This window comes from Phalacrocorax carbo, chromosome 28 (genome assembly GCF_963921805.1).
Source record: "Phalacrocorax carbo chromosome 28, bPhaCar2.1, whole genome shotgun sequence".
Lineage (NCBI taxonomy): Eukaryota > Metazoa > Chordata > Aves > Suliformes > Phalacrocoracidae > Phalacrocorax > Phalacrocorax carbo.
The window spans coordinates 1,053,927-1,077,257 of NC_087540.1; the positions used below are offsets into that span (position 1 = coordinate 1,053,927).

Sequence of the window (23,331 nt, forward strand, 5' to 3'; positions counted from 1 at the left end):
AAGTGCCCCCTCAGTCCCTGCCCAGGACAGCAATGACGACAGCACACGGGGTGGGAAGGCTTCGGCTGTATTGATTCTGGAAGAAAATACAGGCAGTAATACAGAAGCTTTGCAAGCACAGATACATACGTGGTCTCACCAGACCCCGCCAGAGTAGGGGGCTTGCGCTGGGGACCTGATCCTGCTGTACTCGAGGCGGGGATGCTGCGGGCGTTCCTCAGTCGACAAAAAGCTGAAATCTCTGTCAATGGCTGGATGGACCCTTGCAGAGAGGGTCCCCAAAATTCCCCTCGCTCAAACAAAAAGCCTCCCTTAGCGCCCTCCTGGCAAACCAGCCCTGTCCTGGACTGAGCATCCTTGGCCTCATCCTGCCGTGAAACGGGCTTCTGCGCTCCTGCCACCGGAGAAGAGCCCGACTAACCACAGCTGGGAAGAACAGGGGTGAACCCCGCTGGATGCGGCAGGCCCCAGGAAGGAGGGCCAAGGGGGTCCCACTGGGTCCGAGCTCGCAGGAGTGCGGTCCATCACCCCATCCGCCAAATCCATCTGGTCCCAGGACACAGCTCCGGTGGGTTTTCACTTCCCCATCTACCCTGGATGCCGTGTGGGGTCCCGTGGGGCTCCCAGCCCTGCTCCGGAGCTGCCCCCACCTCGGTTAAGGCACAACTCGGCTGCTTAAAAAAAAAAGAAAACCCAAAGGGGAAGTGGTGCCTTGGATGGGAAATACAGTACGTGGAGCGATGGGGGTGCGTGCGGGCACGGGGCTGGGAGACGGGGTAATGCCCGCGCGGGCGTGGAGAGCCATGGGGGCATTGCCGGGAGCCCCCCACGCCAGCACCGCAGCGAAACAAAGAATTTAACAAGGGAAAAGAAAGGAAATTTTGGGTTCAGGTCCAAAAAAAAAAAAAAAAAAAAAAAAAAAGGTGTGTGTGTGCAAAGGCACTGTGCTCTGCTTGAGACGGCAACCCTCCACGGCACGGGCCCCCCGGCGCCATCAGGATGAGCTGCAGCAGCACCGGGGCTCTCAGCGCCTCCGCCCCAGCACCCCTGCAGACCCCCTCCTGCCGCGCCGCGGTGCCTGTCGCACGCGGCTCTGACGGGGATGGCTTCGCTTCTCCCAATCCTATATAAAAAGCTTTGGCAAAAATGATATAATCTAAAGAGCTATTAAACTACAATCTCCTCTTGCATGGCTGTTCAGTAAACACAATTCTTTGGTGTCTTTGGCTGAAGTTTTAAAAAAATTTTGAAGCTGAAAAGCTTTTTTTTCTTTTTTTTTTATAGAAATAGATTTTTTCTTTACAAAAAAAAATCAAAGCATCTTTTAGCATTTTTAATATATATATATATATAAAATTCCTGCTATAGAAAACAAAAAACCCAACTTTGGTTTTTGATATCTTTTTTTTAAAGGAAAAAAAAAAATTTGCTTTGGGAAAAAATTAGCTCAAGACGGCCAGGAAACACAGGAATGGTGCCACGGAGTTACATGATGCTGCAGTTTTGCACGGCCTGAGCCTGGGAGGAAGAAAGAAAAAGAAGAAAATGAGAACTAACCCAGGGTTACTATCCATTTGCTCTGGCTGCAAAGGGGGCAGCGGAGTCCAAGCGGGACCCTCTGGATGCCCAGATTATGAGCACCCCTGGCTCTCGCCCGCCCTGACCCTCGGGGTTAATAAATACTGCTCGGCTGAGGTATTTCGAGCACTGAAATCAGAAATTTGAGAATTAGTGGTAATATATGAAGGTAATAATATTGACTAATATTGAGGGTATTAACATTCAAGTGCTGAAATATTCCCGTTCCCAGCACGACTAATGCTCGGCGGTGGTGGAGCAGGAGCCGCGGAGGATGAGGGATGCTCTGGGGCTGCCGAGGGGGCTGGGCGTGGGATGGGGCGGGGAGACGCTACAGCCACATCCTTCTCCCATCGCTCCCAGACTCCACGCTCCCCTCACAGAGAGGCTTGTGCAAGCCCGCAGGTGCCCAGAGCAAGAGGAAAAGCAGAGAGGAGGAGAGGAAGGAGGGGAAAGGACCCCTGCAGCGCTGCCTTGTTGAGAAAGGATGATGCGGGGACAGGGCGGAGACCCGGCAGCACAGGGACAACCTGGACCCGGGCTGTGGGAACGGCACTGACCTGCCTACGGCGGTTGGAGTTGCCCAGGAGGTAGGACCTGGTCACCAGGCTGTCCCCAAGGCCAATGCTGCCGGAGTCACCAATGCTGCGGTAGCTGCGGGTGACCGTCACGCTGGAAGTGGACGAGCCCGAGGACATGGTGTTGACACCGGTGTTCTGGTTGCCGGACTTGTCTGCCGGCTGACCGCACGTGCCACAGACCACCGTGCGCGAGCGGAGGTTGTATTCACCGGGGTCCCCAGAGCCACCACAGCTACCCTAGATGGGGTGGGGGGGACGACACACACAAGACAAAATGACCTTAGGCGCCCACCCGAGCATCTTCTGCCTTGAGCACCCTGCCCAGAGGACCCCAGCAGCACCAGTGTGACCCAGGAGGGCTCTTCATGTTAATCCTCAAAGATGGTCCGCGCTCCACCCATCCTCTCCATCATGTCATTTAAAAATCATAAAATATTCTTAATAATCTTCTTATTATATTTATAATCCCGTATTACTGGGGCTGGCACGCTGCAGATGGGTGAACTGCCCCTGCTGCCCTCTCCTTGCACCCTGGGCTCTCAGCACACAGGAGACATCTTAACTGTGCTTCTCTTGTGCTTATCTAAGAGCATCCTCTTCCTCGCTGCCGGGGAGAGCGCAAGCTGACTGCTTTCCAACGGGAAATTCGCTCTTGGAAAGGATTCAGCCCCCAGACGAATGGGCAGCACCGGCCCACAGGAGCTTGGCTCCTCCACCCAGGGATAATCGATATCCATCTCGGCACGGTTCTTCAGACGCAGAGAACTCAAAGGAAAGCAGATGATGGACGCCCCATCCTCCTCCTGTCACGCAGAGCCCCGGGGAGCGGCATCTGGCAGATTCACCAGTGTCGAGGCACAGCGTGGTGGTGACGGCATCTCTCCGTGCATGCTTCCCGCGGGGCGTCTTGCGTGCAAGACAGACCTCTCCCTGCGGGACGGGCTGGCGGGTCTCCTGGGCTGCGGCCAGGGAAGGTTTCTTGGATATGGGGAGAAGCGGCTGCAGCTCTGCTCCTGGCACGCTGCCTGCTCGCTGCCCGCCGCTCTTCCTCGTGCATATTTCAGCTCTGTGAGGGGAGCGATGGGCTGAGAGGAAGGACGAAGTCACCTCTGGATTCGTTCCAGCACCCTTGTGAAGCGGAGAGGATGGAGCAGCTGCTGCGGAGCAGTGTTGTCCATCAACTTGCCGCCATCCTGTCCTCTGCCTCCAAGCGATGCAAGGTACCAGCTCAGCCTCCCTCCTGGTTCCTCCAGCCCTTTTCGTGGCAGGTCAAGGTCGCTCAGGGTTGGAGATGGCTTCCAGCAAGGTCTCTAGAGCTTTTTTGGCAAGCGGTAATCTTCTCCAGGTGCCAGAGGTCTCTTGGCTTCTCCCGTGTGGTTGTTTCCACAGCAGCCTCCCAACTACCTTCTCCCACAAGGCCTCTCCTGTGTGATGCTGAGCCGCCCCCCACCCTGACTGGGAGCGGAGCCAAGCTCCCCCAGCACCCCCGCGACAGACCCCCCTGGGACCAGCACCTTCCCCAGCACGATACTCACGTGGTGATGGCGGTGGTGGATGTTAACTTCATCATCGTCCTCATCCTCATCTTCATCGTTGACGATCACGGTGCGGACCAGTTTCCTCATGGCCACCTCCTGCAGGGGACGGGAAAGGAGTTGGGGGGTTTCGGTGTCTGCCAACCCCCCTGCGCCCCGAGTGGTGCTGCTGTCGGGTTCTCACCTCCCCGTTGGAGTTGATCAGGGCAGTGCGCAGGCTGTCCCCGGAGCCCCAGCTGCTCTGGGCTTTCCACACCACATTGCTGGGGGGGCTATGGGTCGCCCCAGCCCCCGACGCCCAGATCTAGGGAGAAAAGCACAGAGAAAAGCAATGTCCCAGGTCTGCAGAGTCCAGACCCCGGGAATGTGGGTCTGACCCCCCAAAAAAGCCACATGCCAAGGAGCCTGTGCCCTGGCTCCAGCTGCTCTGTGTCACCAACAGCCTGGCTGGGTTTGGGATCGCAGCTGGATCCTTCACCAGGCAGTGACTCACCGTGACCACCTGGCCAGCCTTCAGGGTGAATTTTGGGGGGAAGCGGTAGGTGATGGGGGGATCATCCCCATTCTGCCGCTTGATCTGCCAGTTCCCCATCGCCTGGTCCTGGAGAGAGAGAGAGCAGCAACCATGAGATCCCCTGATTCCTCCCCGGCTTGTCCCAGTTCACCTCCTGCCCATGGGGTGAAGCGGGGCCGAACCACACCCCCAGGGATCCCAGGGATCCTCCCTGAAGGCAAACGCACCTCGTTGGACTTGTTCCTGAGACGGACGAATCTGCCCTCCAAGTCCACCTCCTCCACGCCAACGCGGCCGCTTGTCCGGGCATGGTGGGAGAAGCTGGTCCGACTCTCGCTGTCCTCCAGCTTCCTCTTCTTGGAGGAGCCCGGGGTGGACATGTGGCTACGGGATGCACCTTTGTGGGAGGAAGGGCTGGGGGACAGCCTCAGCCTGGGCAGGGGGAGAAGGCGAGACGGAGCCAGTGAGGACACGAGGGCTGGAACCCGCAGAGCCCACCAGGTACAGTGCCCTGTGCTCACCGCTCCTCCTCGCCCTCCAGCAGCTTGCGGTAGGCATTGATCTCCATGTCCAGAGCCAGCTTGATGTCCAGGAGCTCCTGGTACTCATCCAGCTGCTGCTGCATGCGTGCCCGCATCTCGGCCATCTCCCGCTCCTTGTCGGAGAGCAGGCGCCGGTTGGTCTCGCGTTCCCGGGCCAGAATATCCTCCAAATCGTGCAGCTTCGCCTCCTTGGCGGCCAGCTGTGTGGGGAGGGAAGGTGAGGGTGGCTGCTCCACCTGGGGCCATCCCCAGGAGGGGACCATCCCCGGCGGTGGATACCCAGCAGAATCCCTTGGTCCTGACTCACCTGCTTCTGCAGCTGGCTGACTTCAGAGGAGAGGCTGTCGATGCGGATGTGGGTTTGCTGCAGCTCCTCGTGGGCAGCACCCACCATGTTGCTGTTCCTCTCAGCCGACTGCTTGGCATTCTCCAGCTGGAGGGCAGGACGGGTGGGTTAGCATCCCCAGCACCCCCTGCCCACCAGCACCCCGCGGGGCAGGGTGGGAAGAGGACGGCGGCGCGCAGGTGCTGCTCACCTTCGCCCCGTAGGTCTTCTCCAGTTCTTCTTTGTAAAGCCTGATCTGGGCTTCGTGCTGGCTCCGCAGCTCCTGCAAGGCTTCGGAGAGCTTGCTCTCAAACTCCCGCTGCCGCCCGTTGTCGATCTCCACCAGCCGGGTCTCATGGCGGCGCTTGGTCTCCCGCAGCTCCTGCGGACAGGTCAGGGGACACGGTGTCACCTCGGGGTGGGGTTGGCTTGGGGACGGGGACACGACACACAGGGAGCGTTATCCCAAGCGAGCCCAGCACCACGGCGGCGCGGCGCGGCTCACCTCACTGTAAATGTTTTTCTGGAATTCAAGCTCTTCCTTCAGCGTCTGCAGCCGGTTCTCGGCATCCACGCGGCGCAGCATCTCATCCTGCAGCTGCTTCTTGGCTTCGCTCAGGGCGCTTTCCAGCTGCAGGGAATTGAGAAGGGCCGTCACGGCGGGCTCCTGGGGACTGTCTAGGCACAGCACCCAGCGCCAGCCGAGGACCCACCGCCCAGCCATGCCCTTGTCCCACAGAGGGGACCTGGGGGGGTCCCTGGAGCAGTTGGGGACGGGGCTGCCACCGCTCACCTTGGCCACCTGTGCTTTCAGGTCCCGCACTTCAGACTCCAGATTCCTCTTCTCGCCCAGGGCAGTGGAGAGCGCAGCCTCCTTGGAGTTAAGCAAAGCCTCCACATCCTTGAGGCGTGCCTGGGCAGTCAGCAGGTCCCCTTCCTTCTTGGCATTCCTGCAACGCACCGGACGGCACAGGTGAGCGGCACAGCAGGGACAAACCATGCATTGCACCCTGCACCCGCGCCCCAAGCACACGGAGCATCACCCCTCCGATTGTCCCCACAAGAGCCGCAGGATTGTACCTAACAGCCACCCACCACAGGGGCCGGCTGGTCCCGCACCGCTTTAGCGGCTGGAAACCAGAAAAGGCTGGGAAAAGCTGGCTGAGCAGGAGGTGTCTCAGGGCTGTAAGGCCCGGGTGCAATACGCACACCCACGGCAGGCTGTTACCCACTAGAGGTCAGTGCGGACCAGGCCGGTGCCAGGGCGGCACGGTGTGGCATGGCACGGTGCAGCGTGGCATGGCTTGGTGTGGCACGGTGTGGCATGGCACGGTGTGGCATGGCGTGGAACAGTGCAGCATGGCATGGCTTGGTGTGGTGTGGCACGGTGTGGCATGGCACGGTGCAGCGTGGCATGGCTTGGTGTGGTGTGGCACGGTTTGGCATGGCACGGTGCAGCGTGGCATGGCTTGGTGTGGCACAGTGTGGCGTGGCACGGTGTGGCATGGCGTGGAACAGTGCAGCATGGCATGGCTTGGTGTGGTGTGGCACGGTTTGGCATGGCACGGTGCAGCGTGGCATGGCTTGGTGTGGCACGGTGTGGCGTGGCACGGTGTGGCATGGCGCAGTGCAGCATGGCATGGCTTGGTGTGGTGTGGCACGGTGTGGCATGCTGTGGTGCGGCACGGTGTGGCGTGGCTTGGTGTGGCACAGTGTGGCGTGGCACGGTGTGGCATGGCGTGGAACAGTGCAGCGTGGCATGGCTTGGTGTGGCACAGTGTGGCGTGGCACGGTGTGGCGTGCTGTGGTGTGGCACGGTGTGGCATGGTTTGGCTCGGTGCAGCGTGGCATGGCTCAGTGCGGCACGGAGTGGCGTGGCACGGTGCGGCACGGCGTGGAACAGTGCAGCGTGGCATGGCTTGGTGTGGCACGGTGTGGTGTGGCACGGTGTGGCACGGCACGGTGCAGCGTGGCATGGCTTGGTGTGGCACAGTGTGGCGTGGCACGGTGAGGCGTGCTGTGGTGTGGCACAGTGTGGCACAGTGTGGCTCAGTGCAGCATGGCATGGCTCAGTGCGGCACGGTGTGGCACAGCGTGGAACAGTGCAGCATGGCATGGCTTGGTGTGGCACGGTGTGGCGTGGCATGGCGTGGTGCAGCACAGTGTGGCACAGTGTGGCACAGTGCAGCATGGCATGGCTCAGTGCGGCACGGTGTGGTGTGGCACGGTGTGGCACGGTGTTGTGGCGTGGCTCAGTGCAGCATGGTGTGGCTTAGTGTGGCACGGTGTGGCACAGTGCAGCATGGCATGGCATGGTGAGGCACAGTGTGGCACGATGTGGCGTGGCTTGGTGTGGCGTGGTGTGGCACGGTGTGGCATGCTGTGGTGCGGCACGGTGTGGCGTGGCTTGGTGTGGCACAGTGCAGCGTGCGTGGCTCGGTGTGGCACAGCGTGGCTCAGAGCAGCATGCTGTTGCGTGGCACAGCGTGGCACGGCACGGTGCAGCACAGTGCGGCGTGGCACAGTCCGGCATGGCGTGGCACGGTGCAGCGTGGCGTGATACGGTGGAGCGCGGTGCGGCGCGGTGCAGAACGGTGCTGCGTGGTGCGGCAGCAGCTGGGGAGGGCCGAGGGTGCTGCAGGGTGCAGAAGCTCCCCTGTAGCCAGAATTGCCCTACTTAGCTGGCAGCGGCAGCGCAGAGAAACCCGCGACACCTCGTCAGTGCTGGGAGCTCTCCCTGGAGCAGACGGAGGGTGTGGGCCGATGAGCCGGGGCCGGGGGCTGCCCCAGGTGTGGACGGGTGTCACCATGAGCTCCCTTGGTGGGTGCAGAGCAGCAATACCAGCCCGCTCTGGCCCGAGGCCGGGCTCAGCCCCCTCCCAGCACAGGACTGCGATGGGTCTCCCATCCTCCAGCACTGCTGTGCAACCTCAGAGCCCCCGCACCATCCCCTGCCTCCATTTCCCCCCTTGCTTTTTAAGCCCTCTGGCAGCAGGTCAAGGCCGTTTCTCACAGACAGCAGCCTTGAGACACGTCGCTGTGTGCCTAGGCAATTTGATCCAACTAAACCACCAAAACGCAACCTGATGCTATTTCGGTAGGGCCTATAAAAAGAAAAGACCCAATGCTCTTTCTGAGGCACCCAGCGGCCATCAGCGCTGGGGTGGCTCACACTGCCGGCTCATGGCAGAGATTGTCACCCCACCTCCCTCAAAATCGGGTGTAGGACTCGTGGCGGCCGGCTGCGGTGCCCCCTCGGCCGTGGGCGAGCGCTGGCTGCAGGCTGGCGCGCGGTGCACATTCCTGGGGCGGTGAGCATGCACCCGCGCTCTTAGGTCATGAGTAAAAGAAATACCAGGGAGGGGCTTGTGGCAGAGACGCTGCTCAGCCTGCCCCAGCTGCAGGATCCAGCCCCAGGGCAGGACGGGGGACGTCAGCAGCAAGATGCTGAGGAGGTGGTTTGACTCCTCTCCTCCTGCCCACAAGGAACCGGGACCCCAGGATGGCAGGAATTGGCATTCCCAGACTTGCACGTATGTGGGAAGCTCTTTGCTCGGCCAAGAGCAGATTTTTTCTGCATTTCTTTCTGACCTGACCCAGCAGGGAGAACTTTTTCCTGAGATACTCACGCAGCGTGAGGCCCTGCTATACCCGATTAGCCCCCTTCTGCGGGGGTCCTGCTCGCCAGAGCCGGCAGCCCGAGCACCGCGCCAGCGGGTACTTCCCGTGCAACCCGCTCCTTTCATGCCAGTGACTCATAGGACAAAAATGCCATCTGGGAGCAGACCCGGAGCCTCCTCGGCTCATTCCAAGCAACATTTGAGGCTGAGTTTTCCCATCTGGCGGTGGCTCGCCCTTGCAGCCAGCGTGGCCACCCCGGCACTGCCAGCAGGGTTTAATCCTGCTGTCCTTGATCGAGGTAACCACCGCTTAACTCTGGGAAGGGCTTGCCCTTGGCGTTTTGCTTCTGTAGCTCTTTGCTCCCCGCGTCGGCTGCAGACACTTGGGTACAGCCGGGGGTCACTGGCTCGTCGGGGTGGTGCCCGTGGCATGCACAGTGCCAGGCATATCCTGAAGCCTCCGGCTCTTTAGGGGACACCAGTGCTATTTATAAGTGAAATACGGAGGGGAAAATGCTCCGACTAGGTGGTTAACACTTGTGTCTCCGCAGCGGTGACAGATTCACCCTCTCCAGGGACTGCAGGGATTTTGCTCAGGGCAAAATGCACCAATGCCTAGAAAGCCCCATGGTAAGTCCCACAAGACTTGAGGACAAACCCCTTTTCCTTAAAAGCCTCCCGTGCTCGGCTCCGCGTTACACCAGGGAGGAGCAGAGACGGCAGCTCGGAGGCTGGGCTGCAGCGGCGGTGGCTGCAGGGCTGAGTTCGGGAGCGGTTTTGCAGGCAGGAGAGGGGCGAGACGAATCCTGTCCTGTCCTTTCCTCCAGCAAGTCCGGAGGTCTGCGTGACACAGCCCTCTGGGACCTGAGCATCTCCCCCCACGTTCCTTCAAAACACAGCAGCCTCCAGACAGGATTTCAGCACATCTGCAAGACTCCTCCAGCGCCAGGGACCCCTGTGCCCACCGGTCCGCGCAAGCCCTGGTGATCCCCGCTCCTGCCCAGCCAGGGTTTGGGTCTTCCCCTCGCCTCCCGTCAGGTCCTGCTTTTATTTCCCCTGCAACGTCCCGGGCTCCAGCTGGCGCTGGGCTAAAAATAAAAACTTTCACGGCAGCTGCGTCGCTCCCGCTTCCCTTGGCAAGGGGACAAACAGGGACCTTCCTCCTCCTCCCGGGGGGTTTCACTCGTCTCCCCATCCTGCCTGCTAGAGCCGAAAAGATCCCAAATCCTCTGCCAGCCAAAAGGGAAGCAGAGATCCACCCCGAAGGGCTGCGTGCCTGCGGCCAAGGGCTCAGCATCCTGCAGGATCTAACCCCCTGTGCCAGGAGAGTCGGGTGTAAAAACAAGCATTTATCAAAGCCAAGAGGAGAAAACACAACAGAGGCACCAAATCCTCAAGAAACAAATGTCTCAAGAGAAAAGATGGAGGGAAAAGGGGCCTCAAGACATTTTATTTTTAGCCTTTAAAAGCAGGAAGGAGAAAAAAAAAAAAAGAAAATTGCAGCTGAGCTGCCAGAAAATCCAAATGTTAATGGAAAGTTGGACCTCCTCTGACTGTACTCAGCACAGGCACAGCAACAAGCCTGCAAAGCTCATGCGATGGCTTCAAAAAGGGCCAGGGCTGAAGACCCCTGGGGTGGTCGGTCCCTGCAGAAGGTTCAGCGACAGCCCCCGGGATCTGCTATTGCTCCCCTTCACTCTGTCCCGAAATACCAGCCCAGAAACCTGGCAGATCTGGGCACTCCCTCTGGAAAAGCTGAGACAGGCGAGAGCCGCCGGAGCTCACGGGAGGCGAGCAGCTTCGGGCGCGAGCCCTGCCAGGCTGGCGGGAAGGTGCCAACCCTCTCCGAGAAGCCAAAGCCCACGAGATGCATTTTAGGAAACACCCTTTGGTTTCACCCTACTACTCATCACCACAAGCCATTTGGGAAGCACGAGGCCGCTCCCGCAGCTGCCGTTCAGCGTTCGCATGCGCGAAGGGGGGACCAACGGGGTGGGATGGAGCCAGTGGGAGAAACAGGCATTCCCCTCCTTCCCTGCCTCCCGATCGCAGCCGCCCCACCCCAGAGAAGGTGCCGAGTCAGGGGAGCTCGCAGCCTCATGCCCCATCTAGAAATCTTTTTGCAAGTCTGCAAATCCCCAGGGACTGCGGGGTTTCTTTCTCACCTTGCTGTCACGGAGCCAGGTGACGCACCAGCCCGCTCCCCTGCAACCCAGCCACAGGACTGGGGAAATGCTACTCCCAAAAAGGCTTTGCGACATATTTACAGGTTGGGAAACTGAGGCGAGAGAGGCATCGTGTGCCCAAGGAGGTTTGTGATGGAGCCGATTGCTGGGAGGACCCAGAAAACCGGCTCTGCCCCACCTTGAGCTTGTTGCTCTGCACTGTGCTGCCTCCAGCACCCGGGGTGGGTGGCGGGGTCCGCTCCCCCATCACAGGGATTGCTCCCCTGCAAAAAAAGACAAGGGTCCCACAGGGCAAGCAGCAGGGACGGCATGAGGAAAGGCGGTCTCGGGAAAATGTCTGCGGTGGGGCAATGGGAATGTGGCAAAGCAACTTCTCCCAGCTCGTGACTCATCTGTGCCGCTGTGCCTTTGCCAAATCACCAGGATAAACGTAAGCTGGTCTCCTAGCAGGGAAGCTGTAAATAGCCAGCGCGATGTATAGCAGGGACAACATCTGCACGGAGCCAGCATCCTGTTAGGCACCAAAACCCCTGCCAAATGGCAGCCAGGGGATGCCAGTGCTGGCTGTGTTCAAGGATGCGTGGAAACAGTCCCCACCCTCCAGCATCAGCTGTGCCAAAGCCCCCTCCCAGTGCCAGGGCTGGGGCCGGCCATGCTGCACGCTCCTGGCACGCTCATCCCTGGGGCCGAGGGACTTGCTCAGCTCCAGGTGGCCCCAGCGCAGCGAGAACAGCTTGTTGGCATCTTCTAAGAGCTGGGCTTCCCCCTCCTGGAACTGGCATCCTAAAAACGAACCAAAACCGCTGCTTCGTTGGGAACCAAAGAGCATTTCGCAGGGATGCAAACGGACCCTTCAGTCTCAGGTTCCCAAAATCTTAGTCATTCCTGTCCCTCCACCAACCCCACCACCAGGAGCCTTGCTGGGAAGTGCGGGTGCATACAAAGTCCAGCGCGCCTGGATCCGATCATAGCTGATACCTCCAGGAATCAGCTCCAAATACACCCCACAAAGCCTTTAGGAGCTTGTCTCCTTTCGCTGGATACGCCGGAGCACACGCCTCACGCCCACGCAGCATCTCCCCGCAGCCTCGCCTCTCACGATGGAGAAAAGCGATTAGGCTTCACCAGCACTGCAACGAACTGATGCACGCGACCGCGGCGTGGACCGATGGCCCCCTCGCTGCTTAAAAGCCAGAAACATCGATTTCAGAGAATAAATAGTAGATTATAGAGCCTGGAGCACCCCACGCTGGCTGGGGAGCCCCGGTGTCACTCACTCCCCGTTCTGGGCTGTCACGCCAGCGCTGGTGACTCATCCCAGCCTCTGCCAGCAGCCCGAAATGGAAATCCCAAGTCATCAAGTGATGTTGCTGTTTGGGCCGAGTCCCCCCTAGTAACAGCAGGGCTCTGCGGTTTTGAAGATGTAAAAAGGGGTTTTGCTGGCTCCCATGTAGGAGTCGATGGGGGAACGGGCGGCACTTGGCTTTCCTCTGCTTTTGGGGGCCCCGGGTGAGGTTTGCATCAGGCGTAAATCTATGTCTGCATAGACAAGGGGCAGGATTTATTCTCTACCGACGCGTGCCCCGGCGTGGCACAGGCATAACAACTTCCCTCCGGGTCTGCCGGTGCCCGGCTGCCTGTGAAACCCTCTTTCACAGCTGCCTTTAACTTCTCCAGGGTGCAGCAAACCGCAGGAGGCAGATGCAAACAGGACGCAAAGCGCGAGTGAGCGCGGGCTGCTGGGAGCCACCAGCGGCAGGAGCGCGCAGACCCCGGCACCGCTCACGGCTGAGCCTCAGAGGCGAGCGAGCAAAACCAGGGCAGGATTTCCCTACGGACCCACCTTCGCCACCAAAACCCTGGGTAACCTGGAACAAGCAGAGGCCCAGGCCTCCAGGCTGGGATTACATGCAAAATGCCACCCGTTGAAACTTGATTTAGCGAGACTGGTCCAGCCCCAGGTTTGTCCCCAAAGCTGCTTTTGAAGGGCTCAGCAATTTTTCTGCACGGTGCGCAGGAAAAAACCTGGCTCGTGTTTTTGCCTAGGCAGGTGCCAAGGGCACGGCTGATCCTGGGATTTCCAGAGGAGGGCTGGTTCCTCACTTGCAAAAACTGCATTTCCCATTGAAAAAAAAAAAAAAAATCACCAAAGACTTTAAAAACCTGAACATCGCAACCGCTCGGAAAACCATGAGCGAACACACATCAATCCCCGCTTGCCAGCCCAAGCTCGGCACGACCCAAAACCATGTGTTATGAACACGCCTGCTTGCCTTTTGCTGGCTTCCCATAGAATTTTAGATCTAAAAGGCACGGATTTTAAATCTAAAAGGCATGAATTTTGAATCTAAAAGGCACTTGATGGCCTGGACTTAAACCATCTTAAATATAGATTAAAGCAATAATGTCCTTCATCAGGAAGAAGGAACTTGGGAAAAAAAAGACTGGAATTGTGCTGGAAAGAGAATTTTTTTAGACGTAGCTCAAACATGGCCACACCACCTTCCACGATGCTCGCTTGCCATCTTCTGAGGACAAGGCTTCGGTAGAAAAGGTGCAAGAAGAAAGCTTGGTTTTCCAGTCCAGGCTTTACTCACAATATGTAGTGTTGTATATAATATAAAAGCCTGTTTAAAGCTTAAGCCTGCGTCGTGCATACTTCTGCCTTTGGGAAGAGGAGAGAAAAAGGAAATTGAAAGTATTCGCTGCAATTCTGCGAACACACAAGCGCCATTTCATATCTTTAATAGAATGGACAAATATTCACGCAACAATTACATTTTGGACTGAATGAAATTTAAGGTGTTTTGTTCAGTCTTGACTATCTTGCTCTGAGACAGCAAATTCCAGTTTTTGCAATAATTGGGTTCAAACTTAATAGAAAAGCTTTGTATGTAATTTGTTTTTTTTTTTTACCCCTCAAATGACTCCTGGCGTTGCACCTCCATAGAAATCCCAGAACATTAAATCTACTTTACTACACCCTTCTTTTGATGAATGAGAAGTGCAAAGCCTATAAAACACCACCATAAAGGATGAGGACAAAGCGCGGATTTCCACTGTTTCCTTCGGGGATTTGACATGGGGGGGGGGAGGCCTTACCAATGTAATTAAAAACAGTGAGATGAGTCACTCATATTAATCATATCTTTGGGGCAGGGCATATTGGGGCAGGGGACAAAAACAGCTCCGAGCTCGTGTTTCGCTGGGACCTGGGGCAGCAGAGGAGGAACAAGGATGCAAATCCCAGCCCCAGGAGCAAGGAAAGGCTTTGCCACCATGCAAAGTGCGGCGGTGGCCTCCTGTCCCCCTGCACGCACGCGCGGCCCGCCAGCATCTCTGTTTGCAGAGCTTTGCAGCCCCTACGGGAGGTGATGGAAAGCAACGAGGAGGTGGCTCGCTGTCCCGGCTACGCTGCGGGGAGAAAGCTGCTCCCCAGCCGGTGCCTGCTGCATCGCACTGATCCGCAGCTGGGAGCAGCAGCCCTGGGCACGATGGACCCAAGGGAGGCAAAATGGGGAGCAAGCTCGAGGTCTCCTTGTTCCTCTCCAGCAGCAGCAGCTCAGCCCATTTTCCATAAACGTGGGTAAGCAAAGCTTCCAGCCGGCAAAATTTGCCTAAGGAACAAAGCAGGGAATTGTTGGCTCCAGCTGCCATCCCTCTTCCTGGGAACAAAAAGGTCTGCTGTCCCAGCTCCAGAGCGCAGATAAAGGTGGGCGAGGTGTTTACATTGCCAAAGGTTTGTTTGCATGCAGCAGCAGCATCGAGGCCGGCGTGAGTCGCGCCGGGAGCCGCCTTGTTTGCCCGCTTCAGCTGCCGGCGTGAGTCACCGCTGGCGCTGCGAGCTCCCGGCTGCACAGCCTCCGTCAGGGGGGCTGCCGGGATGGCTCTGAATGCGATGCCGATGGGAAAGCGCAGCTTGGAGCAGGGACAAGCAAGTAGCAAAGACCCACGCCGGTGCTTTGCCGCGCTCTGCCATACGCAGCCAGCGCGGCAGATGCTCCCAGCACACCTCTGCCCACTTTCTCTGCGCTGTGGCGGGATGAAGCCCAGGCCCCGCTCGATGCGGGTGCGGGAAACAACCGCTCCCCCACCCGCAAGGACTGCATCCCTAGAAAGCACAATTTAGACCCAATTGCTGCACGCACAGAATCGCCCTGCAAACGGGGCCACCGCAGGAGGCTTCAGCCTCCCCGTTACCTCCCTCCCGCTCAGCCCCACATGCCCACATAGGCACAGGGCAAGCCCCAGTCCGGCAGCCTTTTGCACTAGAGCGACAGAGCCGAGGCCGGGCTGCAAAAAGCAGCGTCGCCTGCTAGCTGGGACGCGCGTGCCGCAGGTCTGCATCTCTGCCCTGCAGATGGTGGCTCCGGGTGCAAGCCAGCCTGCAAAAGCACGATGCCAAGGAGGAAAGCTGCTCCCCCCAGCGCTCTGCTTCCCCCCCTAAAGCCCGCAGCGTGAAGGCTTAGCTTTACAAAACTCCCCCTAATTTTTCCTAGTGCCCGCAGGGCTGTGGGGAGATGGCATGGGGGGGCGAGTGAGCGCGGCACAGTGCCTTGCGGGGGGGCATCCTTGCACCCCCCCCAGGTGCTGCCAGGGTTATCCACGAGCACCCATCATGCCGGGAAGGAAGGGGCAGGCGAGCGTGACTGCCGGAGCGGCGGGGGCCTCCCGAAGACGGGGCGAAGCACGGCCCCACGGCGGCCGCACCCTGCTCCAGCTCAAAGACACGCAGCTGCATGTGACTCATCTCCCTGTCTGTGCCCCAGTGCGAGTCTCCAATCCTCCCCCTCGTGCCCCGCTGCAGTCTTCCTCCCTGTCCCCACAGAGAAGGGCAGGAGATAAAAAAATGCCATGGAGAGTGGCACGGAGGTTTTATCGCCACCGTTCACGTCCTGCTTCACCGCCGGGCTGCAAAGGCTCTGCAAGCACAGCCAAGACTGGACCCAGAGCCCTCCCCAAAGCCACCAGCAAGCCCAGAGCTCTGCTCGGCCACCGTGTTGCAAGGAGCAGGCGAGACAAGCAGCTCTTCCCAGCGGGGAGTGGGAACTGCAATGGGGCAACGGGCCGCCGCCAGTGCTGGGGCAGAGCCGGGTGCCCATGAGCACCGGGGCCAAGTCTCCTTTGGGCTCCCACCGCTTTGAAGCCCACGTTACTTGTCGATGCCAAGAGCTTGGACTTTTTTGGGCTCACGTGACTCGGAGCTAGGGCTCTAATGGAGAAGCATGTCCCTAAACTGTTATTAAATAAAACCCCAACAAATGGGCACTGCCGAGCTCGGCCTCCAGCTGAGCACCACGGCAGGGAGACGCCAAGCTTTGCTCAGGCGGGGCTGGGGGCACCGAGCTGGATGGCAGGAGGACACGGACGTTGAAAGCAAGAGCCAGAGCAAGCGGCTGGAGGTGGCTTTTGTCCAAGAGGGTTGAGAGACCTCAGCTATCAGAAACTTTCCCCCCTCAGAGGTGCTTCTGGGCCACTTGAAGCCCCGATGCAAAAATTCAAAAGCTTCAGAAGAGCCGTTATTTGCTCCTAACCCTGCCTCCATCGCTTCTTTGCTGGGACACGGCACCAATGCCCACAAGGGCACAGCCCTGTAATTAAGCAGGGCAGCGCTCAGGCGGTGGGGCATTCACCGTGCACGCTCCCCCAGCTGCTGGGGAGCTTTGTTCCTATCGCTATTGCACCTCCTGGCTCTAAACATGGGAAGGCAGCAGCAGAGCATCACAGCTGGCTACAGCCTGGAGGATAACCCCAGCCACAGGCACCTTCACCTTCACTGTAGAAAGGAAATTGGTTAACGATTAACAACAGGCAATGCTGAGTCAGCGTCGCTCAGGAACAGAGGTGTCTTAACCCCAGTTTGGTTTTGTGGCATCCCTGTGGGCTCGGTTCAATGCACTCCATTAACCAACTTCCACCCATTTTGCCTCCCCTTAATACTCACAGCCCCAGATTGCCCCGTGGGGGCTCGCAGACGTGCTGCCATACCCTTCGTATACCGAAACAGGGCTTCTCCAGGACGGCCAGGAGCCAGGGCCAGTGCACGGGGCGGCAGCTGCCACCGCACCGAGCGGGGCCGGGGGGCCGTGCCAGCCCCTTGCAGTTGTTCAGCTTCACACTGGGGCTATTCAGCCCTTGGCAGGGAGAGGAAGGGAGCGGAGGCAGGTGGGCACCCAGCCCCGACGCCCCAGTGAGGGGCTGCGGGCGACCGACGGCAGCTGCGGACAGATACGGGTTTCAAACGGCACCAACGTTGGCTGTTCGGGAACACGCCGAGCCAGTCACAGAGGAACAGGCTCAGCAAACAGCCTCCCAAAGATGGCAGGATGGGGAAACGGGTGGCATAGCTGGTGGCAGGACAGAGGGAGGCAATTCCCAGCTCTACCCTGGGACAGCCCATCCCAAATCCCCATGGCTGATGCTTCCCAGGGACTCCTCCATGCCAGCCCTGATTTTGGCCAGGACCAGGGGCAATATTCTGGTGGCTTCCTCCTACCCTGGCTGTCAGCATCAGGGAAGGAAACTGCTGCTCCCAAAGGGCATGAATTTAGCAAAATACGGAGCTGGCAGCAGCTCGGCGTGCCCCACCCCGGCCACGCCGCTCTCTTCACATGCCTCTGTCGAGCACCGCACTGGAAAAGGCTCTCACTTCAGCTGGGCTCCAAAGTTTAAGTGTTAATGGGATTCAGACAACTGAAGTGACACGCATAAGGCTGAAAAACACTTGTGGCAGCAAGCGTGGCCAGGGCAGGCTGGGGCGCGCCGCAGTAGGCGCTGTACAGGGGATGGATGCGTTCCCACACCAAAAGCGGCCCCGTCTCCCTTTGCAATTGCTTCTCTTTAATCCCCCAGCTCTGAGGTTAAAATCCTTAATTTGCCAGGGTGGATCCTATTGTCATGAAAATGTTCAAGGCAACGGGATTTCCTCCTGTTGCCCTCATCCCCAGGCACAGGCTGCACGGCGAGGGCATGGCCCGGCCCCGCAGCAGGATGGGGTCACAGCCCCGTCTGGAAAACACCGGCGAACACAGCCAGAGAGCAGAGCCACAAAATGAAAGGGCTGGAGCCCCTTCCTCCACCTGAGATCGTCCTGCTCAGGGAGCCGGGAAAAGAGGGAAGCTGGATGTTTGCACAGACAAGAAATACCCCGCCGCAGAAGCGGCCGGGGGTTAACGAAAGCCTCAGCCTCGAAGCACCATGGCTTTGCCTTTCAGCCCCGCAGCACGCAGGGAGGGCAGGCATCCCTAGCCATCCCAAGCTGCCGGGTGTGGATGTCAGGGGAAAATAAACCTGTCCGGAGCGCCGGAGACTCGGGTGGTGGTGTTTAAGAGGGTCCCTGAGGGGCTTGGGGTGTCCCGGAGCAGCCCTGGCTCCACGCTGCCTGCTCCCCCAAAGCATCAACCAGCTGCACAAGCTGTTCTTTGTTTGCTCCGAAAGGGCAAAGCCTCCTCCAAGCCAAACTGTTCCTTCCCTGGCAGAGTTTCTATGAGACAAAGGAGGGGGGGAGAACAGCGCAGGAGCCTGAGGTTTCTCCCCCACGCAAAATGTTCCAGCGCAAGCATGTTGCTCGGCTGCTGAAGGCGACACAGCGGCAGCGCCCAGCCCCACGGCGAGGAGGCTTCCCCCCCTCCCCCACGCTTATTTTTTCAGTAAACTGGTCCTATTTGCCTGCTGCTTTCTGGAAGGTCATCACTGAGCCCAGCACAGGGCAAAATCCATCTGGCATGGGGAAGGGCTGTGGGGTTCACCCCAGCCAACGTGGCACCCTCCCTCCTACATGCTTCGCTCTGCCCTTGGACGAGCTCCAGCCCCCTCACCATCGCAACAACCTTTGGAAAACAGGAGATTTTTCCTTGTTAAGGCCAGGGATGAGATCTGGGCCTGGAGGAAGAGGTGCTGCCAAGGCAGTGGCTTAATCAGGTTAGGGGCTGCAATTCAGGAAGCCATTGCTCATCAGCCGCACTGCTAACTAGGGCCTGGTTCCTGTTTCGGAGGAAGGAGCCGGCCACAGCGCGGCCACAGCGCAGCCACCCCTTGCCATTGGGAATGGGGCACTGAGGATCCCCCCAGGACTCCTCTCTTGGGGATGGAGGTACCCACAGGCTGTATCCATACCCACCCGCACCCCCAAACCGGGGCTTGCACTGACAAACGCCTCTGCCTCGAGGATCTGGGATCAGGCGGAGCAAGGAAAGGGCTGCGGCTCCTGTTTTCACCCCGTGAGTCAGGAGCCAGCTCAGAGAGAGGGGGCGATGGGCAGGACCGGGGTGCAGAGCATCTCTCCGCAGCAGCCCAGTGCTGAGCTGGAGCCTGTGCCCTCCAAAACCTGCCCCTCCTCGGGGACCGCAGGTCAGGGACGCCTGGGACAGGGACATTTCAGGTTGTTCCTGGCTCTCCCCACAGCCTGGGAGGGCACAATGCCAGGCACTGCCAGCACCCCCAAGTCACCAGCCACCCTTGCCACAGCCTCTACTTCACCTCAAACGTGGCTCCGGCACAGTGAGCGGCCACACAGGGCTACGGAGCCGACAGGGAGGCCCAGGAGCCAGGGACACGCATGGCATAGAGCCAGGTGCCCAGAGGGGGGGTCCCTTGTCCAGGGGCCCAGCCAGCCCCTACTGCACAGGGGTGAGGGTCCCCTGGTGCGAGGAGCCAGGGTGGGTGCTTTGGGAAACCCCTCCTGGACCAGCCATCGAGAGCAGCCAAACAACCCAGCCCTGCCCCAGGCTGGCCAGACCCTCCTCCACCCACACGGCTCTCGCACCAGTGCATCAGCAGCTGGTGAGACTTGTCTCCTGTTGGCACACCCTGTCCCCCTCCTCCAGCCAGCACCTTTTCCCCCACCCCAGGCGGAACACCCAGCTCCTCTCCCTCCCAGGGCAGGCCCAGCACCCGCTGACTCCACCAGCGCCGGGCACCGTGCCCACAGCCCGACACGCCACACTCCGGCACCCCCAGCCCTCCCTCCTGCACAGGCAAGACAACCCCGGCCGCAGGCAGCAGCGATGCTGCGGGCGCCGATAACGTGGCCCCAGAGCCGCCTGCCCCGTAGGAGATACCCAGCGCTTCCCCCGGGGTGACGGGGACAGCGAGGGGAGCAGAGGGTGCCGAGCTGCTTATTAGCCAAAGGGTCGCGGCACCGAGGTCTGTGAAGCTGCCCGGGACGAGGCGCTGACCCAGGGGCTCGGGGAGGGCAGGCAGAGCCGGCAGGACCAGTACATCCCTGCCCAGCTGGGTGACGGGGAGTGGAGCAACGTCTGCACCGCCTGCCTCGCTACGAGAGCCGCACACAGGTCCTTCCTGACCCCCCGAATGGCTCTGACTCATCTGCAGGGTCGGGCTCGTGGCTGCCCCGCTCCCCTACGCCCGAAAGATTCGGGGCCCCCCAGCCAAAGTGAGCCCTAGGAGCACCCTCGCTGCTTGGCAGCTGATCCATGCCCCTCCCTGAGCGGCTCAGCCACATCGAGAGGGTCCCCAGTGACACGCGATGAGCTGCAGCCCCTCTGCAAGGATTTGCGGGGGGTGGAAAGCAGCCCCGATGCCACCGCCCAAGGAAGCAGGGGCATGCCAGAGGCAGGAATGGCTAGCACCGGCTTCCCCCGGAGGAGCCGCTCTTCCACCTCACAAACCGTGACTCAGAGACGACTCAATGCATCGGAACATCTCTTTCCTTCAGAAACCATGCTCACCACCCGTTCTCCGAAAACAGCGGTCTGAAACCCCACTGAAACCCACCTCCAAACCAAGAATTGCTCTTTGGGAATCCCCCTCGAGTCAAAGCGTGTTTTCAGGGGGAATCTGTCAGCACTGGGGAAGAGGCACGGCAAGCTCCAGGGGCGCAGCCTGTCGCAGGAAAAGGCTTCACGCATTTTTCGCAGGAACTGCTCTGCAGCACAGCGGCTCCAGGCTGAGCACGCAGCTCTCAGCCAGGGACAGCTGCAGGCCGGGCATTTTTTCTAGCCCTTGAAAGATCGTGGCCAAGATAGTTCTGGGTTTGCATAACGCAGCAAAAGCTTTTAGACAGCTCAGCTCCTCAACTCGCTAGCTCCCAGATCCTTGGGATCTGGCAAGCAGGGATCTGCCTCGCAGCGAGCGGGACACAGGCAAAGCCGCCTTATCTAGGGACGGAGCCGCAGCAGCGCACGGGAAACAGAAAGCTAAATATAAAACACTGCGCTGCTTTCAAAGGCAGCTGTAAAAGGCTTCACTCCCATCCCAGTAGGTAGAATATTTATGGCATCTTCTGAGGAAGTTAATTTTAGCCTCATTTAGTACAGACTCAGAACGAGGCGTCCAGAATAAGAAGTGAAAGATCAAATGGAGGAAGAGGGGGTTGCCCCACCGCTGCCCAGCCCGGACCCTGCCCCGAGCCAAAACTGATGACAGAAGAGGACTCGCTTGCTCCGTCGGTGGAGCAAGGCTTATGGAGCTGAGCGTGACAGGGCCGCGGTCCCGGCGCCGCACGGGCTGGCAGAGCCCCGGGGAAGCCCAGCGGCCCGTCCCTGCCTGGCCAGCAGCGTGACACCGGCCAGGGAGCCCCATGCAGGGACCCGTGTCCTCAGGGCGCCTGCGCTGGGCATCTGCCAGTCCCGAGGAGGGGAGGGCAGAGGCACCCAACACCAGCAGGGAGGTGGCGACGAGCTGGGCATTTCTGATGCCAGGAGGAGAAAGATATAAACCCGACAGGAAGGGGCTGGGGGGATCTGAGCCTCAAAGCAGACCTGGAGCACCTCACCCAGAGCCAGCTGATGGGGAAGCGGTGCAGGCGTTGCCCCGGCATTGCTTGTCCCGAAGCAGGGGACCCCACAGAGTGGGAACAGCTCGGCACAGGGAGGGTTAAGGGAGACAAAACCTGAGCAGGTTCTTTAACGGGTGCCAAAGGCAGCAGAGGAAAATAGGACGAGCAAGCAAGATCTGTGGGCAGGACAGAGCCAGCTGGCTGGCACCGCTTCCCGGTCTGCGCCGGAGCGTGTTTAGGAATAGCTCCAGAATGACGAATGCGGAGGGGCCGCCAGCCCAGCACTTGCGCCCACGCCGCACAGACCCTCCCCAGCACCCCGGGGCACGGCCACTCCGCCCCGGCCCCGAGTTTTCGTGGCTCTGCTCCCAGATCCCCCCTCCAAGGGCATCCCGGCCAAAGATGGCGCTTGGAGGGAGAGTGGGAATGCCGGGAGAGCTTCCCTCCTCTCTCGGTCCCTGCCACAGACACTCCTGCCCCAGCCAAGTCACAGGTTTTCCCCTCTCCCTGCCTCCTCCAGGTCACTCCTTCCTCCCTCCCGGCTCCCTGCCAAGCATGACGACAGTGACCATCCCACCACGGTCCCCGCCGTCCCCAGGGCACTCACCGGGCTTTCAGCTCCTTGTGCTCCTCCCGGACTTTGCTGAGCTCCAGCTGCAGCCGAGCTCTCTCCTTGGCTACCGAATCCAAGGTCTTGCGGGCATCCGCCAGCTCCGATTCGTAGGCGGCCTTGATGCCCGAGACCTCACGGCTCACCACCTCCTCCGACTCGGTGATGCGGAGCCGCAGGCCGGCATTCTCCAGCTCCAACGAGCGCACCTTGTCGATGTAGACGGCCAAGCGGTCATTGAGCTCCTGCAGGTCCTCCTTCTCTTGCAAGCGAGTGATGCGGGTCGGGGACAAGGGGGTCCCCGAAGCCCCGCTGCGGGTGCTCCTCTTCTGCGAAGGCGTCGCCATGGGGTCCGGTGTCAAGGCAAAGGACACGGCACAGGTCACAGCTCGGTGTCCCACACCGCCCACCCAGCTGTCTCGGCTGCTCCTGGTTGTCTGAGTGACTTGCTTATATCCCAGCTGGGCTGTGCACAGGGAGGAGGAGCTGCGAGGAGGCGGCGGGTGGAGTTATCCGAAAGCTGGGTGGAGACAACCCACTTGCATCAGTCAAGGCCCTTGCTTGGGAAAGGCTGGAAAAGCATCCCTGGGAAAAGGGTGGGCAGCCCAGGGTGTCCCCTTTTCTAGTGCAATTCCCCCAGCTGAGGCTGGCTTTCAGCTTAGGGGGACTTGGCAAGGGCAAAGTGCACCCTGAGAGAGGCTACAGCAATGGGGTGCAGCCAGGCACCCCCAGGCTGGGCACCCCCAGGATACCACTGTCCCACAGGACAGGGCAGGAGCTGACCCCAGGGTGCTGGGGGGTCCTGGCATAACCCGAATGCAGGAGCCCCGGCTTGCACAGGACCCTGCAGCACCCCAAACTCTGGGCACCAGGGACCCAAATACACAGTCCCAGGTCACCCAAAACACCATTACCTAGGGTACCCCAGAACCCTCTGGGGCACCAGAGGACCCCAACACCCCCCCCCGTACACACGCAGTTTCCCCAGCACTAGCTTTGCCCTGCTCTCTCAGCCCTTGCTGTTCCCATTTCCTAGCTCTCCCCAGCACCAGCTGTGCCCAGTTTTATCCTTCCTCCCAGTTTCCAATGCCAGATGTCCTCG

At 59.8% G+C, this 23,331-nt stretch overlaps 1 protein-coding gene across 1 annotated transcript; it reads right to left on the bottom strand.

Annotated features, from left to right (window-relative positions):
• Positions 1 to 51: 51 nt before the first annotated feature.
• Positions 52 to 22,811, bottom strand: LMNA (lamin A/C). Its single transcript, XM_064474675.1, has 12 exons — positions 22,227 to 22,811; positions 5,869 to 6,025; positions 5,581 to 5,706; positions 5,287 to 5,457; positions 5,058 to 5,183; positions 4,730 to 4,950; positions 4,436 to 4,640; positions 4,188 to 4,295; positions 3,879 to 3,998; positions 3,695 to 3,793; positions 2,139 to 2,396; positions 52 to 1,518 (listed from the first exon to the last, which is right to left on the bottom strand). The coding sequence occupies exons 1-12, from the start codon at positions 22,574 to 22,576 to the stop codon at positions 1,486 to 1,488; spliced, it is 1,974 nt and encodes a 657-aa protein (XP_064330745.1). The 5' UTR covers positions 22,577 to 22,811; the 3' UTR covers positions 52 to 1,485.
• Positions 22,812 to 23,331: the final 520 nt, after the last annotated feature.